Source organism: Nicotiana sylvestris, chromosome 5 (assembly GCF_000393655.2).
Source record: "Nicotiana sylvestris chromosome 5, ASM39365v2, whole genome shotgun sequence".
NCBI classification, from domain to species: Eukaryota; Viridiplantae; Streptophyta; class Magnoliopsida; order Solanales; family Solanaceae; genus Nicotiana; species Nicotiana sylvestris.
Genome location: NC_091061.1, coordinates 106,750,730 through 106,764,064, shown reverse-complemented (window position 1 = coordinate 106,764,064; position 13,335 = coordinate 106,750,730). Strand labels below are relative to the sequence as shown.

Below are 13,335 nucleotides of genomic sequence, written 5' to 3'. Positions count from 1 at the left end.
TCAAATAGAGCTCTGTCACCACACAAAAAGGAGGAGGTTTGGGTACAAGAATCTAAAAATGCAAAATAGGAGTCTTTTGATGAAATGGTGTTGGAGATTTAATGATGAAAACAATACTTCATGGAGAAAGGTCGTCACTGTGAAGTATGTCAAATGATTGAATGGATTTCAAAGATGGGTCCCCACCTCATTGAGTGTTTGGAGAAACATTGGAGCTCTTTGGCTATCATTTTCTCAGGACTACTGCAATAAGAGGTGGCCATGGAAGAAAAATATCTCTAGCTTGAGATACCAAACTTACTTTAGCACTAATCAGGGAGGGTAATAGTTGGAACATTCTCTCTAGAAGAAATCCTAATGACTGGGAAGTTAGAAATATTACAAAAGTTTCAATCTTTTATCTTCATTTTCTGGTTTTGACAACAATGCTGATCAGTTAATCTGGAGAGGGCAGGACAATGGTTCACTCACAGTCAGTTCATGCTACAAGATGCTAATCAGCTTACTTTTGGCCCATGGATGAGGATTTTGAAAATTAAGGCATCGATTAAAGTCGTGTGTTTTATGTGGTTGGTCAAGGAAGAAGCATGGTTGACTAAAGACAATCTACAAAGGAGAGGGATACAACTAGTCAATAGATGCTACATGTGCGGAATAGAGGCAGAATCAGTTAACCATCTTTTCCTACATTGCTCTATATCTACACAGATTTGGCAGATGTGCCTTAAATTTTGGGATCAAAGTGGGCTATGGAAAAAGAGCTGCTGAACATCTTTCATGCTGGAAGCCTGGAACAGAAAAGGGCTATCCAAGAACCTGAAGAAGACTTGGGATACCATAGCTGCCTGTATACAGTATGGTGTATATGGAAAGAGAAATAGAAGATGTTTTGAGGACAAGAGAGCTCTATTGTTAAAGTTAAATCTGATTGCATTATGGTGCTAACCTTTTGCTGTAAAATGGAATTGGTTAGTGATGAACTTTTGTTACAGCTTATAGAAGCTTTTGTATTGACAGTGGAGGGGTTCCTTTATTTTTTTTTTTCCATTCCTTTTTTGGATGTAATGACAGCACTTTCTTAGTGCTGTTCTTTTTGACATCAATAATATGTACTCCCTCCGTTCCAGTTTATGTGAACCTATTTCCTTTTTGGTCTGTTCCAAAAAGAATGACCCCTTTCTAAATTTGGAAACAATTTAACTTGAATTCTCAATTCTACCCTTAGTGAGAAGCTTTTATAACCACACAAATATTGTGGACCCCTTTTTGAGTTGTTTAGGACCATAAATTTCAAAAGTCTTCATTTTTTCTTAAACTCTATGTCCAGTCAAACAGGTTCACATAAATTGGAACGGAGGGAGTACCTATTAAAAATTAGTTATAAACATCGGTTTTTCTTAATTATAAAGCCAATAGTTATATTAGGCATGCGAATTCAGCAAAATGAAAAATAAAAAATAACTTAGTGATTCAAAACGAAACGGAGATAAAAATATCTAAAAATAGAATGTAAAGAAAAGAAATTACAAAGAATGGGGGAACGGAAAATATCTGAAAATGAAGATAGCAGAAAAAAGTTAAAAAATTGCCATGGCGGTTGTGGAGAGGGAAACTGGTTCAATTGGAGGTAGGACAAGGCTAGAAAAATAGACACACTGAAGGTAAGGTGGCATCAGCATGACAAAGAATTTATTTGGGGCGGCATGTTGGGGAGAGAAGATATCAGAGTAACATTTTTGTTACCACGAAATATGCTAGTGCCATAGATCATTATGGAACTAAAACCTCATTTCTGTAAGGATGGCTAGGACAGGGAAAAGTGAAGTAGAGTGATCGTTTTTGTGCTAAGAAAGGAAGAAGAAGGGATCAGGAAAAACATGAGAGAAGGTTATATGCGAGAGAATATGCCACCTAATATCTAATATGACAATCCCTTGATACTACTGGCTTCCTCTTCCTTGGTTTAGAAGCACTTACCCTGATTTTGGCCTTAACAAGAGTGCTTAAAAAAATCATAACAAGTACTGGGTAACTCTTTTCTGACCTTATCTAGAACCAAATCCTTGTACCGAATGTGCTGTGCGACATTTTAAGATATCAATGGTGGAGATTATTGGTCGCACATACTTATGTACTTAAATGCTTTCATAGCTGGTGAATTAGAAAACTCATCCTTCCCCGTAACAGTCAGTGGAATTCTTTTCTTTACAAATATTTTTAGTCACAACTTAAATGCAGCTGTTTGTATGCTCTGTAAGATCATAGGTATACATTAATGTCATTTGTTCCTTCCTGAATTCGCTGAACATTTCATTTGATTTCAGCACAGGCTTAATATAATCAAAGTCAAATAGTGTTATAAGAGTGAAGAAGCACTATGTACACCTCTGCTTCTTACCTTCATATTGTTATATGGCTGATTATTATGATGTGTGTTTGCAGGTTTTGAGTAAAATAGTGTCTGTAGCATTCAAGTATCATTTCCGCATGCCACCATACTTCACCCTCCTGCTTCGTTCTCTTGCGTCATTAGAAGGTAGATAAGCATGCCAAGCTCATATTTCTTACAACTCCCCTTTTTCTTTTTGATAAGTAAGGTAAGAATTTAGTTAGAATCAAAACAGCAAAAAGATCTATGCTTCATTTGATCTTGACTAAAACTGATAACCATATGAAACCAAGGGGGTGTTAATTAAATGGGTCATTTGCTTGGCTGTATAAGGAGATAAAAATCTCGGCATAAAATTTAGCATAACTAGATAGCAACATAAAGCCCTGTATTACTAATATAATCTTTATATAGCTAATGCAATGTTTGATTTCAATCATAAAATATTGCATATGCATTATTTGGTTTCCGGTATTGAACTCTGCACTAGTGTACCATTATAACTTACGGAAGTTAATGTTTTTTTTTTGAGGGGTTGAATATGGAGTAAGCATGTGTGTAATTAACAATACCTAGATAAACATATCTAAAGACAAAAAATGCCCTATAAGTAGGTAATCCCTGCATAGCATTTTGAAATGGTGCCATTTTAAGTTGAAAAATTTGCTAATGTAAATACTACCCGAATCCCAATAAAACAACCTACAAAAGGTTAAAACTAACCTAAACCCAACCTAAACCTACAACTTGCAGCAGCCCCTAATTTCCTATCTTTCCATGGAACCTATAATTTAGCTTCTGTTGTAATTCTGATGTATAACGTGGTTGCCTTTTTTTTTTTCCTTGGAGAAGTAAAGGTAAATTTTATGATAGTACGAGCAAAAGTAAGACAGTGCATAAAAGCTACATATTGTGCAATTTCCAGATTATATCTAAGGAAATCTATGTTATTTACATAGACTAGGTTGCACCAAAAAACTAGCAAAAAGATACATCTGTGCTTCATGTTCTGTATATTCCTCTGTTTGCCTTAAAAAAACTGTTGTTTCTTTCTGTCCAAATTGTCCACCAAATGACCGAAGGTATGGTATTCCAAATCTTGTTGAGTCCAACTCTGTTTCAACTGTGTAAACAATCCAGAATATACTGTGGTATTGTCCATTTCATGACAAAGATTGCAGTGAATATGCTCCAGATCTGATAATTGATCTTACAGTGCAAAAGGGAAAAAAAAGTGATGACATAGCTCTTCAGGGTATTTTTCACATGAAGTTATCTTACATCCTCTGTCACCAGCCAAGAAATGGAAGAAAACTTCAAAGGTGCTTTGTTTTACCAAGTCATCCTCCAAAGCCAAGAGTTAGTGTTGCAAGAAGTCAATAATCTATAGCAAGACCTAACAGAGAAAATCCCATCTGAGTGACCTTTCCATTTACTAGAATTATCCTTGTGCTGGTCCCAACCCAATAGAGCTGAGAAGATCAAAAGAGAGAGTTCTTATTTCCAGTCCACTTAAGAAGAGTTTCTTTTAGGAAAAAATACCATTCATGGGTATCAAAAAATTCAACAATTGTAGCATTGTATAGAGAAGAAATGCTGTAGATGATGTATAACGTGGTTGCTATCCTTGGTGTGTGAACGTTAATGAAGTGAACCTTTGCCTATCAAAAATAAAAATGCAAAAATTCACCATTAATGATTTTTCTCCCTCTTCCAATCTGAATGTGCGTGTGTTTTGAAGGTACAACCAGTTCTTCGTTTTGTCTCAAAAATTGCTCTTAGAGCGGGTTCCTTGTGGGATTGAATTTTTAACATTATACTTATTGTGTTCCAATATAACTGTATATCTGTAACATCCACTCATCTTCTCAGGATTGGCGGTGGCTGGAGATCCATGTTTCAAAACTTTCGACGCTGCATTTCCATATGTTGTTTGGAAGCTTCTCTCTGATAATTCTGCTGCTACGAGAAAAATTCTGCATTCGGTATTTTACCGCCTTATACATTCGGTCTCTAGTCATACTGTAATTGACCTTACTGGTTGTCCCTTGACATATTAAACATCATATTTAAAATGGTGTTCACTGAGCTTATTCTGTTTACCGTTTTATCTGGTAGTTGGCTTGTGAAGGAAATAATGTTTTGACTTAATAATCTCACATCTCATTGGGGAAAAATAAACTTTAGAAAAACTCAGGCATGATAGTCAATATCTTTTACAGTGAAGTGGATCGAAGGTTACCCTTGTTAGTTTGATAGTTAAATAGTAATAAATAACCCTAATCCCATATGTATTAGGAGTAGGACATGTATTATATATATATATAGGGCTCATTGTATCATTGTCATTAATTAATCAATAATATTTTCTCCCGTGCATTCTCACATGGTATCGGAGCGGCAGTGAGAAAACATCCGAGAAAGAAAACCCAACCAAAACAGTCGTCGTGCTTCAATTACGACGACCTTTTAGGGCTGTTTTCTTGAAAAAACCAATTTTCATCGGTGTTGTGCAAAAACCAACACCACCACGAAGTAGATCAGCTTCCGGCGACCAACCCGTAAAAACTTCTCCGGCAGACCACCTCCCACGCGCCCTCACGCTCCGCCGGAAAATATTTTCCGGCGAGTCTCCGTCGTCACGCGCCGGCGCGTGAGGCTTCATCCGGCCATTTTTTGGCCGAGCTTCTTCAGGACAGCCTGGTCGCACAACAATTCCGAGCCTACCCATACTTTTTTTTTTTATTCCGAGCACTTTGAGATTTTTCCGGCGTGAACAGTAAGTTTTCCGGCGAGAACAATAATTCCTTGAAAAATTCTGCTTTTTTTCCGGCACAATATATAATGGCATTCGTATCAGAAGCCTTTAACTCACAATCCGTTGGATCCAATGCATTGGATCCAATCTAGATGGTTTCTTTACCGGATTATATTGAGTTCCTTCAGTACAAAACACGTAAACAGACATCTTCAGAATTAGCCTCCGTTCCAACAAATAGTAGCATGACTTGTGTCTCCCAATCTTCAACTTCTGAGTCTTGGGTCATTGATTCAGGTGCATCTGATCATATTTCTGGTAACAAATCTCTTTTCACTAGTATTTCATATTCCCAATCTCTTCCAACAGTCATAATAGCTAATGGGTCTCAAGCCATGGCAACTGCAATAGGTCAAGCAAGTCCACTTCCTTCCTTACCTTTAGACTCAGTTCTTTATGTTCCTAGTAGTCCTTTTAATCTCATAGTTGTTAGTCACTTAGCCAAATCACTTAAATCTGCTGTTTTATTTCTTGATGACCTTGTTTTTATACAGGAACACAGTACAGGGCGGATCATTGGTACCAGACGTGAATCAGATGGACTTTATTACCTTATCCTTGCAAAATCACATGACTCACATCTTGTCTTCCTCCAATAACTTGTCCCGTTACTGATCCACCAAATTTATTAGATAAACGGTTAGGACATCCCAGTTTGTCAAAACTTCAGAAAATGGTACCTGGCTTATCTCACTTGTCCACTTTAGAGTGTGAGTCATGTCAGCTCGGTAAGCATACCCGCTCCCATTTCCCGCGGCGTCTTGATAATCGAGCAGAGTCACCTTTTACTTTAGTCCATTCTGATGTTTAGGGTCCTAGTCGGGTTAGTTCTACCTTGTGATTCCGCTACTTTGTCAGTTTCATTGATGATTATTTCAGGTAAACTTGGATATTTTTGATGAAAAATCGATTTGAGTTGTTTTTTAATTTTCCAGACCTTCCACGCTGAAATTCAAAATCAATTTGGGTTTTCTATCCGCACATTTCGTAGTGATAATGCCCTAGAGTATTTGTCTTCCCTATTTCAGCAGTTTATGAACTCCCATGGGATTGTTCATCAAACATCTTGTCCGTACACATCCCAACAAAATGGGGTAGCTGAAAGAAAGAATAGACATCTTATTGAAACTGCTCGTACCCTATTCATACAATCTCATGTTCCGTTGCGTTTTTGGGGGGATGCAGTTCTTACATCTTGTTATCTTATTAATCGTATGCCATCTTCAGCTATCCAAAATCAAGTTCCATTCTCTGTCCTGTTTCCCCACTTACCTTTGTTTTCTCTTCCACCCCGTGTCGTTGGGAGTACGTGCTTTGTTCATGACCTTGCTCCAGGAAAAGATAAGTTAGCTCCTCGTGCTCTTAAGTGCATATTTCTGGGTTACTCGAGAACGCAAAAGGGATATCGATGTTATTCTCCTGACCTTCCGCGATTTCTTATGTCTGCTGATGTTACCTTCTTTGAAACCCAATCATACTTCACAGGTGCAGTTAATCACTTAGATATTTCTGAGGTGCTACCAGTTCCTTCTTTTGGAGATTCAGTCCCTATCTCCCATTCATCTTCCTCCATAGCTCCACCACCTATAGTTCCAGTTACAGCTCCACCAGCTATAGCTCCAGTGCCACCACCGAGTCCAGTGCCACCACCTAGTTCAGTGCCATCATCGAGTCCAGTGCCACCACCTAGTCCAGTTCCACCAACTATAGCTACAGTGCCACCACCTAGTCCAGTTTAACTTTCTACAGCTCCACCACTCCTGACTTATCATTGTCGTCCGCACCCAGCATCAGGCCCAGCTAATTCACGTCCTGCACCTGACCCTGCTAATACTGCGGACTTGTCTCCTCTTAATCAACCGATTGCACTACGAAAAGGTATACGGTCCACACTTAATCCTAATCCTCATTATGTCAGCTTAAGTTACCATCGTCTGTCATCATCCCATTGTGCATTTGTGTCATATTTGTCCTCTGTTTCCATCCCTATGTCTACAGGTGAAGCGCTGTCTCATCCCGGATGGCAATAGGCTATGATTGACGAGCTGTCTGCTTTACATACGAGTGGTACTTGGGAGCCTCTTCCTCTTCCTTCGGGCAAATTGACCGTTGGTTGTCATTGGGTGTATGCAGTCAAAGTTGGTCCAGATGGCCAGGCTGATAGACTTAAGGCTCGTTTTGTTGCCAAAGGGTATACTCAGATATTTGGACTCGATTACAGTGATACTTTCTCTCCCGTGGCTAAAATTGCATCAGTCCGCCTTTTTCTATCCATGGCTGCTGTTCGCCATTGGCCTCTCTATCAGTTGGACATTAAGAATGCTTTTCTTCACGGTGACCTTGAGGATGAGGTTTATATGGAGCAGCCACCTGGTTTTGTTGCTCAGGGGGAGTCTAGTGGCCTTGTATGTCGGTTGCGCCGGTCCCTCTATGGTCTAAAGCAGTCTCTTCGAGCCTGGTTTGGTAAGTTCAACACAGTTATTCAGGAGTTTGGCATGACTCGTAGTGAAGTTGATCACTCTGTATTTTATCGACATTCTGCTTCAAATCTCTGTATTTATCTGGTCGTTTATGTTGACGATATTGTTATTACTGGCAATGATCAGGATAGTATTAGTAAGTTGAAGCAACATCTCTTTCAGCACTTTCAAACTAAGGATCTGGGCAGATTAAAGTATTTTCTAGATATTGAGGTCGCTCAGTCTAGCTCAGGTATTGTGATCTCACAACGGAAGTATGCCTTACATATTCTTGAGGAGACAGGAATGACAGGTTGTAGACCTGTTGACACTCCGATGGATCCGAATTCTGAACTTCTGCCGGGACAGGGGGATCCTCTTAGTGATCCAACAAGATATAGGCTGTTGGTTGGTAAATTAAATTACCTCACAGTGACTAGACCTGACATTTCCTTTCCTGTGAGTGTTGTGAGTCAGTTTATGGATTCTCCCTGTGATAGTCATTGAGATGCAGTTGTCCGCATTCTTCGGTATATAAAATCAGCTCCAGGCAAAGGCTTATTATTTGAGGATCGAGGCCATGAACAGATCGTTGGATACTCAGATGCTGATTGGGCAGGATCACCTTCTGATAGACGTTATACGTCTGGATATTGTGTCTTAGTAGGGGGAAATTTGGTGTCTTGGAAGAGCAAGAAACAGAATGTGGTTGCTCGGTCTAGTGCAGAGGCAGAATATCGAGCAATGGCTATGGCCACATGTGAGCTAATTTGGATCAAATAGTTGCTCAAGGAGTTGAAACATGGTGAGATTAGTCAGATGAGACTTGTGTGTGATAATCAAGTTGCTCTTCATATTGCGTCAAGTCCAGTGTTCCATGAGAGAACTAAACACACCGAGATTGATTGTCACTTTGTTAGAGAAAAGATACTCTCGGGAGATATTGCTACAAAATTTGTGAAGTCGAATGATCAGCTTGCTGATATTTTCACCAAGTCCCTCACTGGTCATCGTATTAGTTATATATGTAACAAGCTCGGTACATATGATTTATATACACCAGTTTGAGGGGGAATGTTAGTTTGATAGTTAAATAGTAGTAAATAACCCTAATCCCATATGTATTAGGAGTAGGACATGTATTATATTCCCTCCGTTTCAATTTATGTGAACCCATTTGACTGGGCACGGAGTTTAAGAAAAGAGAGAAGACTTTTGAACTTGTGGTGTAAAATGAGGCACATATATTTTGTGTGGATATAAATCATTGCATAAAGGTAAATTGTTTCCAAATAAGGAAAGAGGTCATTCTTTTTGGTACGGACCAAAAAGGAAATAGGTTCACATAAATTGAAACGGATGGAGTATATATATAGGGCTCATTGTATCATTGTCATTAATTAATCAATAATATTTTCTCCCGTGCATTCTCACAACCCTCACCTTATACACTTTTTCTTGATTTTTCTTTTGGAACCCTCCTCATGCTTACTTTACCTTTAAAAAAGCTTCTCCTTGTTCTGCTATACAAAATTTGCTTATTTACTGATACTGTTAACAAAAAGATGACTTTTAGACTTCTGTATCACCTTTTTCTTCAATGTTATGTTTCTGTTCCCTATTCAGGTGGTATTAAACAGAAAGAAAGAATTTCAATGGCAGAAGCTAGCTCTTTTCCTGAGAGTGGCAGCGACTAGGTACCATGACATAGTCCTTTTTCCATTATACCCTTTTTCTTTTTGGTTTTTCGATCAGTAAATTTTAAATGAATGCTTGTGTTGTTTCTTAGGGGTCGTTTGGTAGGATGTATTAGAAAAAATAATGCAAGCATTAGCTCTATGCATTACTAATACCTTATTTGGTACATTTTTTTAACTTGTGTATAACTAAACATCATACTTGGTATTATCCTATGTATAAGTAATGCATAGAAAACCTGGCATTAGTAATACCAAGGCCATTAATACATGCATTAGTATAGTTAAAGACAAAATTATCCTTAAAGTCCCTTAAAGTTAGAGAATATGGAGGGCATTTTTGTAAACAATTATTTTTCTTAAAAATTATGCAATGCATTATAATTTTAATACACCACACCAAACAATAGATAAGAAATAATATATGCATAACTAATGCTTGCATTACTAACCCATGCATTACTAATACACCTTATTCCGCATTATTCTTATACACTCTACCAAACGACCCCTTAGTGTATTCTTTATGCTTCTTTCTTGACATCCTCTTCTGCTATATTTATCTATTGTATCTGTTGCTTAGCCTCTATACTTCTGCAAAAAGGAAGAAAGACGTAATTTTCAATGGATACAGGAGTCCCAAACTGCTTTTCTTGCTGCCTGAACTTCTCACTTATCTTTGATCATATCTTTCTAATTTGCTTTCTGAGTTTTTCATATCTTGCTTTACATGAGATTACAGTGCTTGGTTTCTGTTTCTTCTTTGACTGCTTCTTGAAAGGATCTAAAAACTGTTCTTTCATGTATCCAGTGGTGAAAGGCACTTTGCGTGCTTGAGACTTGAGAGATCTATTGTGTGTTTGAGTGGTGAAAATTTTTAGTCAGGAAAAGGAGGGAAGGGCAGGAAATGAATCATCTCGGTTTTCTCCTTTATTCCTCTGATGAGGAATGCCAGCTATGGTATTGGCAATATTTTTAAGAAGCCTGAGGAATGTGACACAGTGGACTATTTGCAAATTAGTTTCTGTGAACTTTTACATCTCCTAAAGCAATATTAGGAGTAATGCATATTTCCTGACAGCATTCTGTTTCAAATATTATACATTCTCTATGCAACGAAGAAATCTGAAAGAATTAGACTTGATGGGCCAGTTGGCTACTGCATTTGGTGCATCTTTTAGCTTCTCTTTCAGATGTGACGGTTATTAGAAGCTTTTCCTCCTAGTACCTTGTGGATGTTGACTGCTAACTCTTTCCAGGAAAGGGATAAACGCTACCATGGCACCAAATCCTCAAGCATCTCTTGCTTATCTGAACTCTATCGTGGCACCAAATCCTCAAGCATCTCTTGCTTATTCTTCTGATAGAGCTGCTGGTGTATTTGATGTTGCAGACTTGGTGTTGAGAATACTACCATCTAAAGATGGTATTGTACTGAGAAGATTGCTGATGACAGCAGTGAGTGCCTTTGCCTGATATATTGCCTTGCCCTGATATTCTTTTACTGTTACCTTAAATATGACAACCCTTTGCTTTTAAAAGAATCAAAGCTTGGCAAACTGTTGGCCTTAAATGGGATCCTGAGGCAGGGTGGGTGGTGGTTGGAAGTAGAGTCTTGCATTGAGTCATATGGTTTATTAAGTATGTAAATTCAGAAATGTAAAATTGAAGTTCAACGGAAAATTCCTTCTCATTATATGTGTTTGGTGTCTTTACAAAAATGTTTTTCGCGAACATTTGGAGGTGAAAAATTATGGTGGCCTTATTCTCTAATTTAGACATGGAAAAACTGATCGATATCTACATTTTGGTTTGCAACTTGATATCCATTTCTTGTTGTAGGATGGAGCTTCATTAGTTAGAGCATTTATTTCCAGGGAGGCAGAATTCTTTCGTCAACATCTTTGCAGAATTGCTGCTGATATACTGTCCCAGTGGATATTTGAAACACTTGGAAGTAATGTAATTAGCTCCCGAGTGCAGCTAACGGGTGCAACCACTGTAAAGATGGGATCGTCTTCGGCAGTGTTCTCACCAGACTATGATTACAAGTTAACCCTCAGGGATCGACGGCTTAAACTGATTCTCTTCAAGGTCTTAGGTTCTGCAAGAAAAAGTCCAATACTGATGATGAGGTTCTTCTGCTCTTCATTTCTGATTTTTGTCAAAGCATCAGCTTTGGCTTGTCATCGGTTTTTGGTTTGTCTCTCTAACGCTTACCTGGATCGTGTATCACTTGTTCCAAGGAAAGTCGTAGTTGGTGCATAAAGTTTTGGTTCGGCCACAAGCAGTTGAGTTATTCAATACCCTCTTTTACAAGTTATATTAAGGAGATTGCAACAAATCGCATCTTTTGAAAGATGATGAATACCAGAATCGAGTAGCCTCATTCCCAGAATGGATCTTCTTCTACTTGCTTGAGCTAAAATAGGGCCGAGCACATGCAGCAACTCGCGACCCTCTACCCATCCTCGAAATACTCAGCAGATATCGTGACTCTCACTTTGCAAGTTGTCAGAGGACTACCCTTTGGCTTGCCATATGCATAGGAATTCTATGGTTGGCGTTATAGAAAATTGTATGGACAAGTTGCATCTCTTTTTGGCATGTATATCCTTCCTCATTCTAATCCTTGTTGGTCTGAACAATTTGTACAGACTAAGAAAAAGAAGAAGGTTTATTGTATATTCTTGCATATTGAGGGACCTTTTAAGGGAAAGTAGAAAGTTTCTTATTCAGAGATGTTTTCCTAATAGAAAGAGAACGACAACTCCACAAAGTCGCAGCACGAGTTAAGTTTGAAAATGTTTCTCCCTCATTTTTTTCTTTTTGTTCTGGAGAATATTATAAATGTGTAGCACAAAAGACTTTACTAAAGTGGTCACATCTACAGTTTGGAAAAAAAATCCAAAAGACAGCTTTCTCCTGGATCCTTCTATAGGTATTCTATAGTGTCTATCATCGAATCAACATCCTGTACAAAATCTTCCTTACACCAAAAAGTGAAAAAAACAGGTAGTTCATCTTGATTTGCTGTATGGAGTTGCTGGTCCCCTTCAAAACATTTAGTGTCTTTGCTTCCATATAATATAATCTGGTATGATTTCCACCATATGCAGCCTCGTATGATCTCCACCATTTTGTCTGACCAGTGCACCAGGTAAGTTCCAGCAGTCAAGTAGCTCCCCTGTAATCTTGGGCATGATCCATGATATTCATTTCATGCTTAGAAATAGTTGCCAGAGCACTCCAGTCAGTTTACAATGTACAAAAAGATGGCTGCCACTTTTAGACTCCATTCCACATAGACACAACCTTGAACCCAATTGCATTTTTGTCTTATTTAAGTTGTCTTGTGGGAGGCAAGCATCTCTGACCACTAACCACATAAAACAGCTACCTTGGTGGTGTTTTCACTTGCCAAACTGCTTTCCAGCTCCGTATATAAGACTGTTGACCACCCTGGTTGAAATGTGAGTGCGCTCACTTTACTGATAACCACACCTTTGCTATGCCATCTCCAATTTATCTGTCCTCTGTTGTGGTCCCTTTTAACCGATCCATAACTTTTAGTAGTTCAATAAATTTGGCCAATTCCCAGTCATTGGGTTGTCTTCTAAAGTTCCATTTCCATCCTCCAAGATTTAATTTTATGGGTTCAATATTTACAGTTTTTAGTATTGAACTCGTCATATTTTCAAAGTTATGGGTTCATATTCACTATTTTTTTACAATTTTAGTAAATTTTCACACATAAATTTATGTTTAGTTTCGAAAGTTACGGGTTAAATTGAACCGTAACTATAGTGGTAGATACGCCACTATCCATCATGCTGGTCCCAGCTATCTTCCACTGTGGCTTCAGTATTTGGAGTCACAGCCTACTGCATATCATTGAACATGTCTTGCTAAGGTCCATGGCCTATTCAGTATCATTCTAGAATGACAGTCTTCCTTCATTTCCCACTCTGA

The 13,335-nt window shown here is 38.4% G+C and overlaps 1 protein-coding gene across 3 annotated transcripts in view; it reads left to right on the top strand.

The window, feature by feature from the left end:
- LOC104239441 (uncharacterized) overlaps positions 1–12,101 on the top strand; it is a 29,583-nt gene extending 17,482 nt beyond the window's left edge. For all 3 annotated transcript variants that reach the window (XM_009794068.2, XM_009794067.2, XM_070174571.1), the window contains exons 12-16: positions 2,443–2,536; positions 4,262–4,374; positions 9,293–9,363; positions 10,623–10,821; positions 11,206–12,101. In XM_009794068.2, the coding sequence (XP_009792370.1) occupies positions 2,443–2,536; positions 4,262–4,374; positions 9,293–9,363; positions 10,623–10,821; positions 11,206–11,631 (903 nt within the window). In that variant the 3' untranslated portion in view covers positions 11,632–12,101. The remainder of the gene's footprint in view (positions 1–2,442; positions 2,537–4,261; positions 4,375–9,292; positions 9,364–10,622; positions 10,822–11,205) is intronic.
- The last annotated feature ends 1,234 nt before the right edge of the window (positions 12,102–13,335 follow it).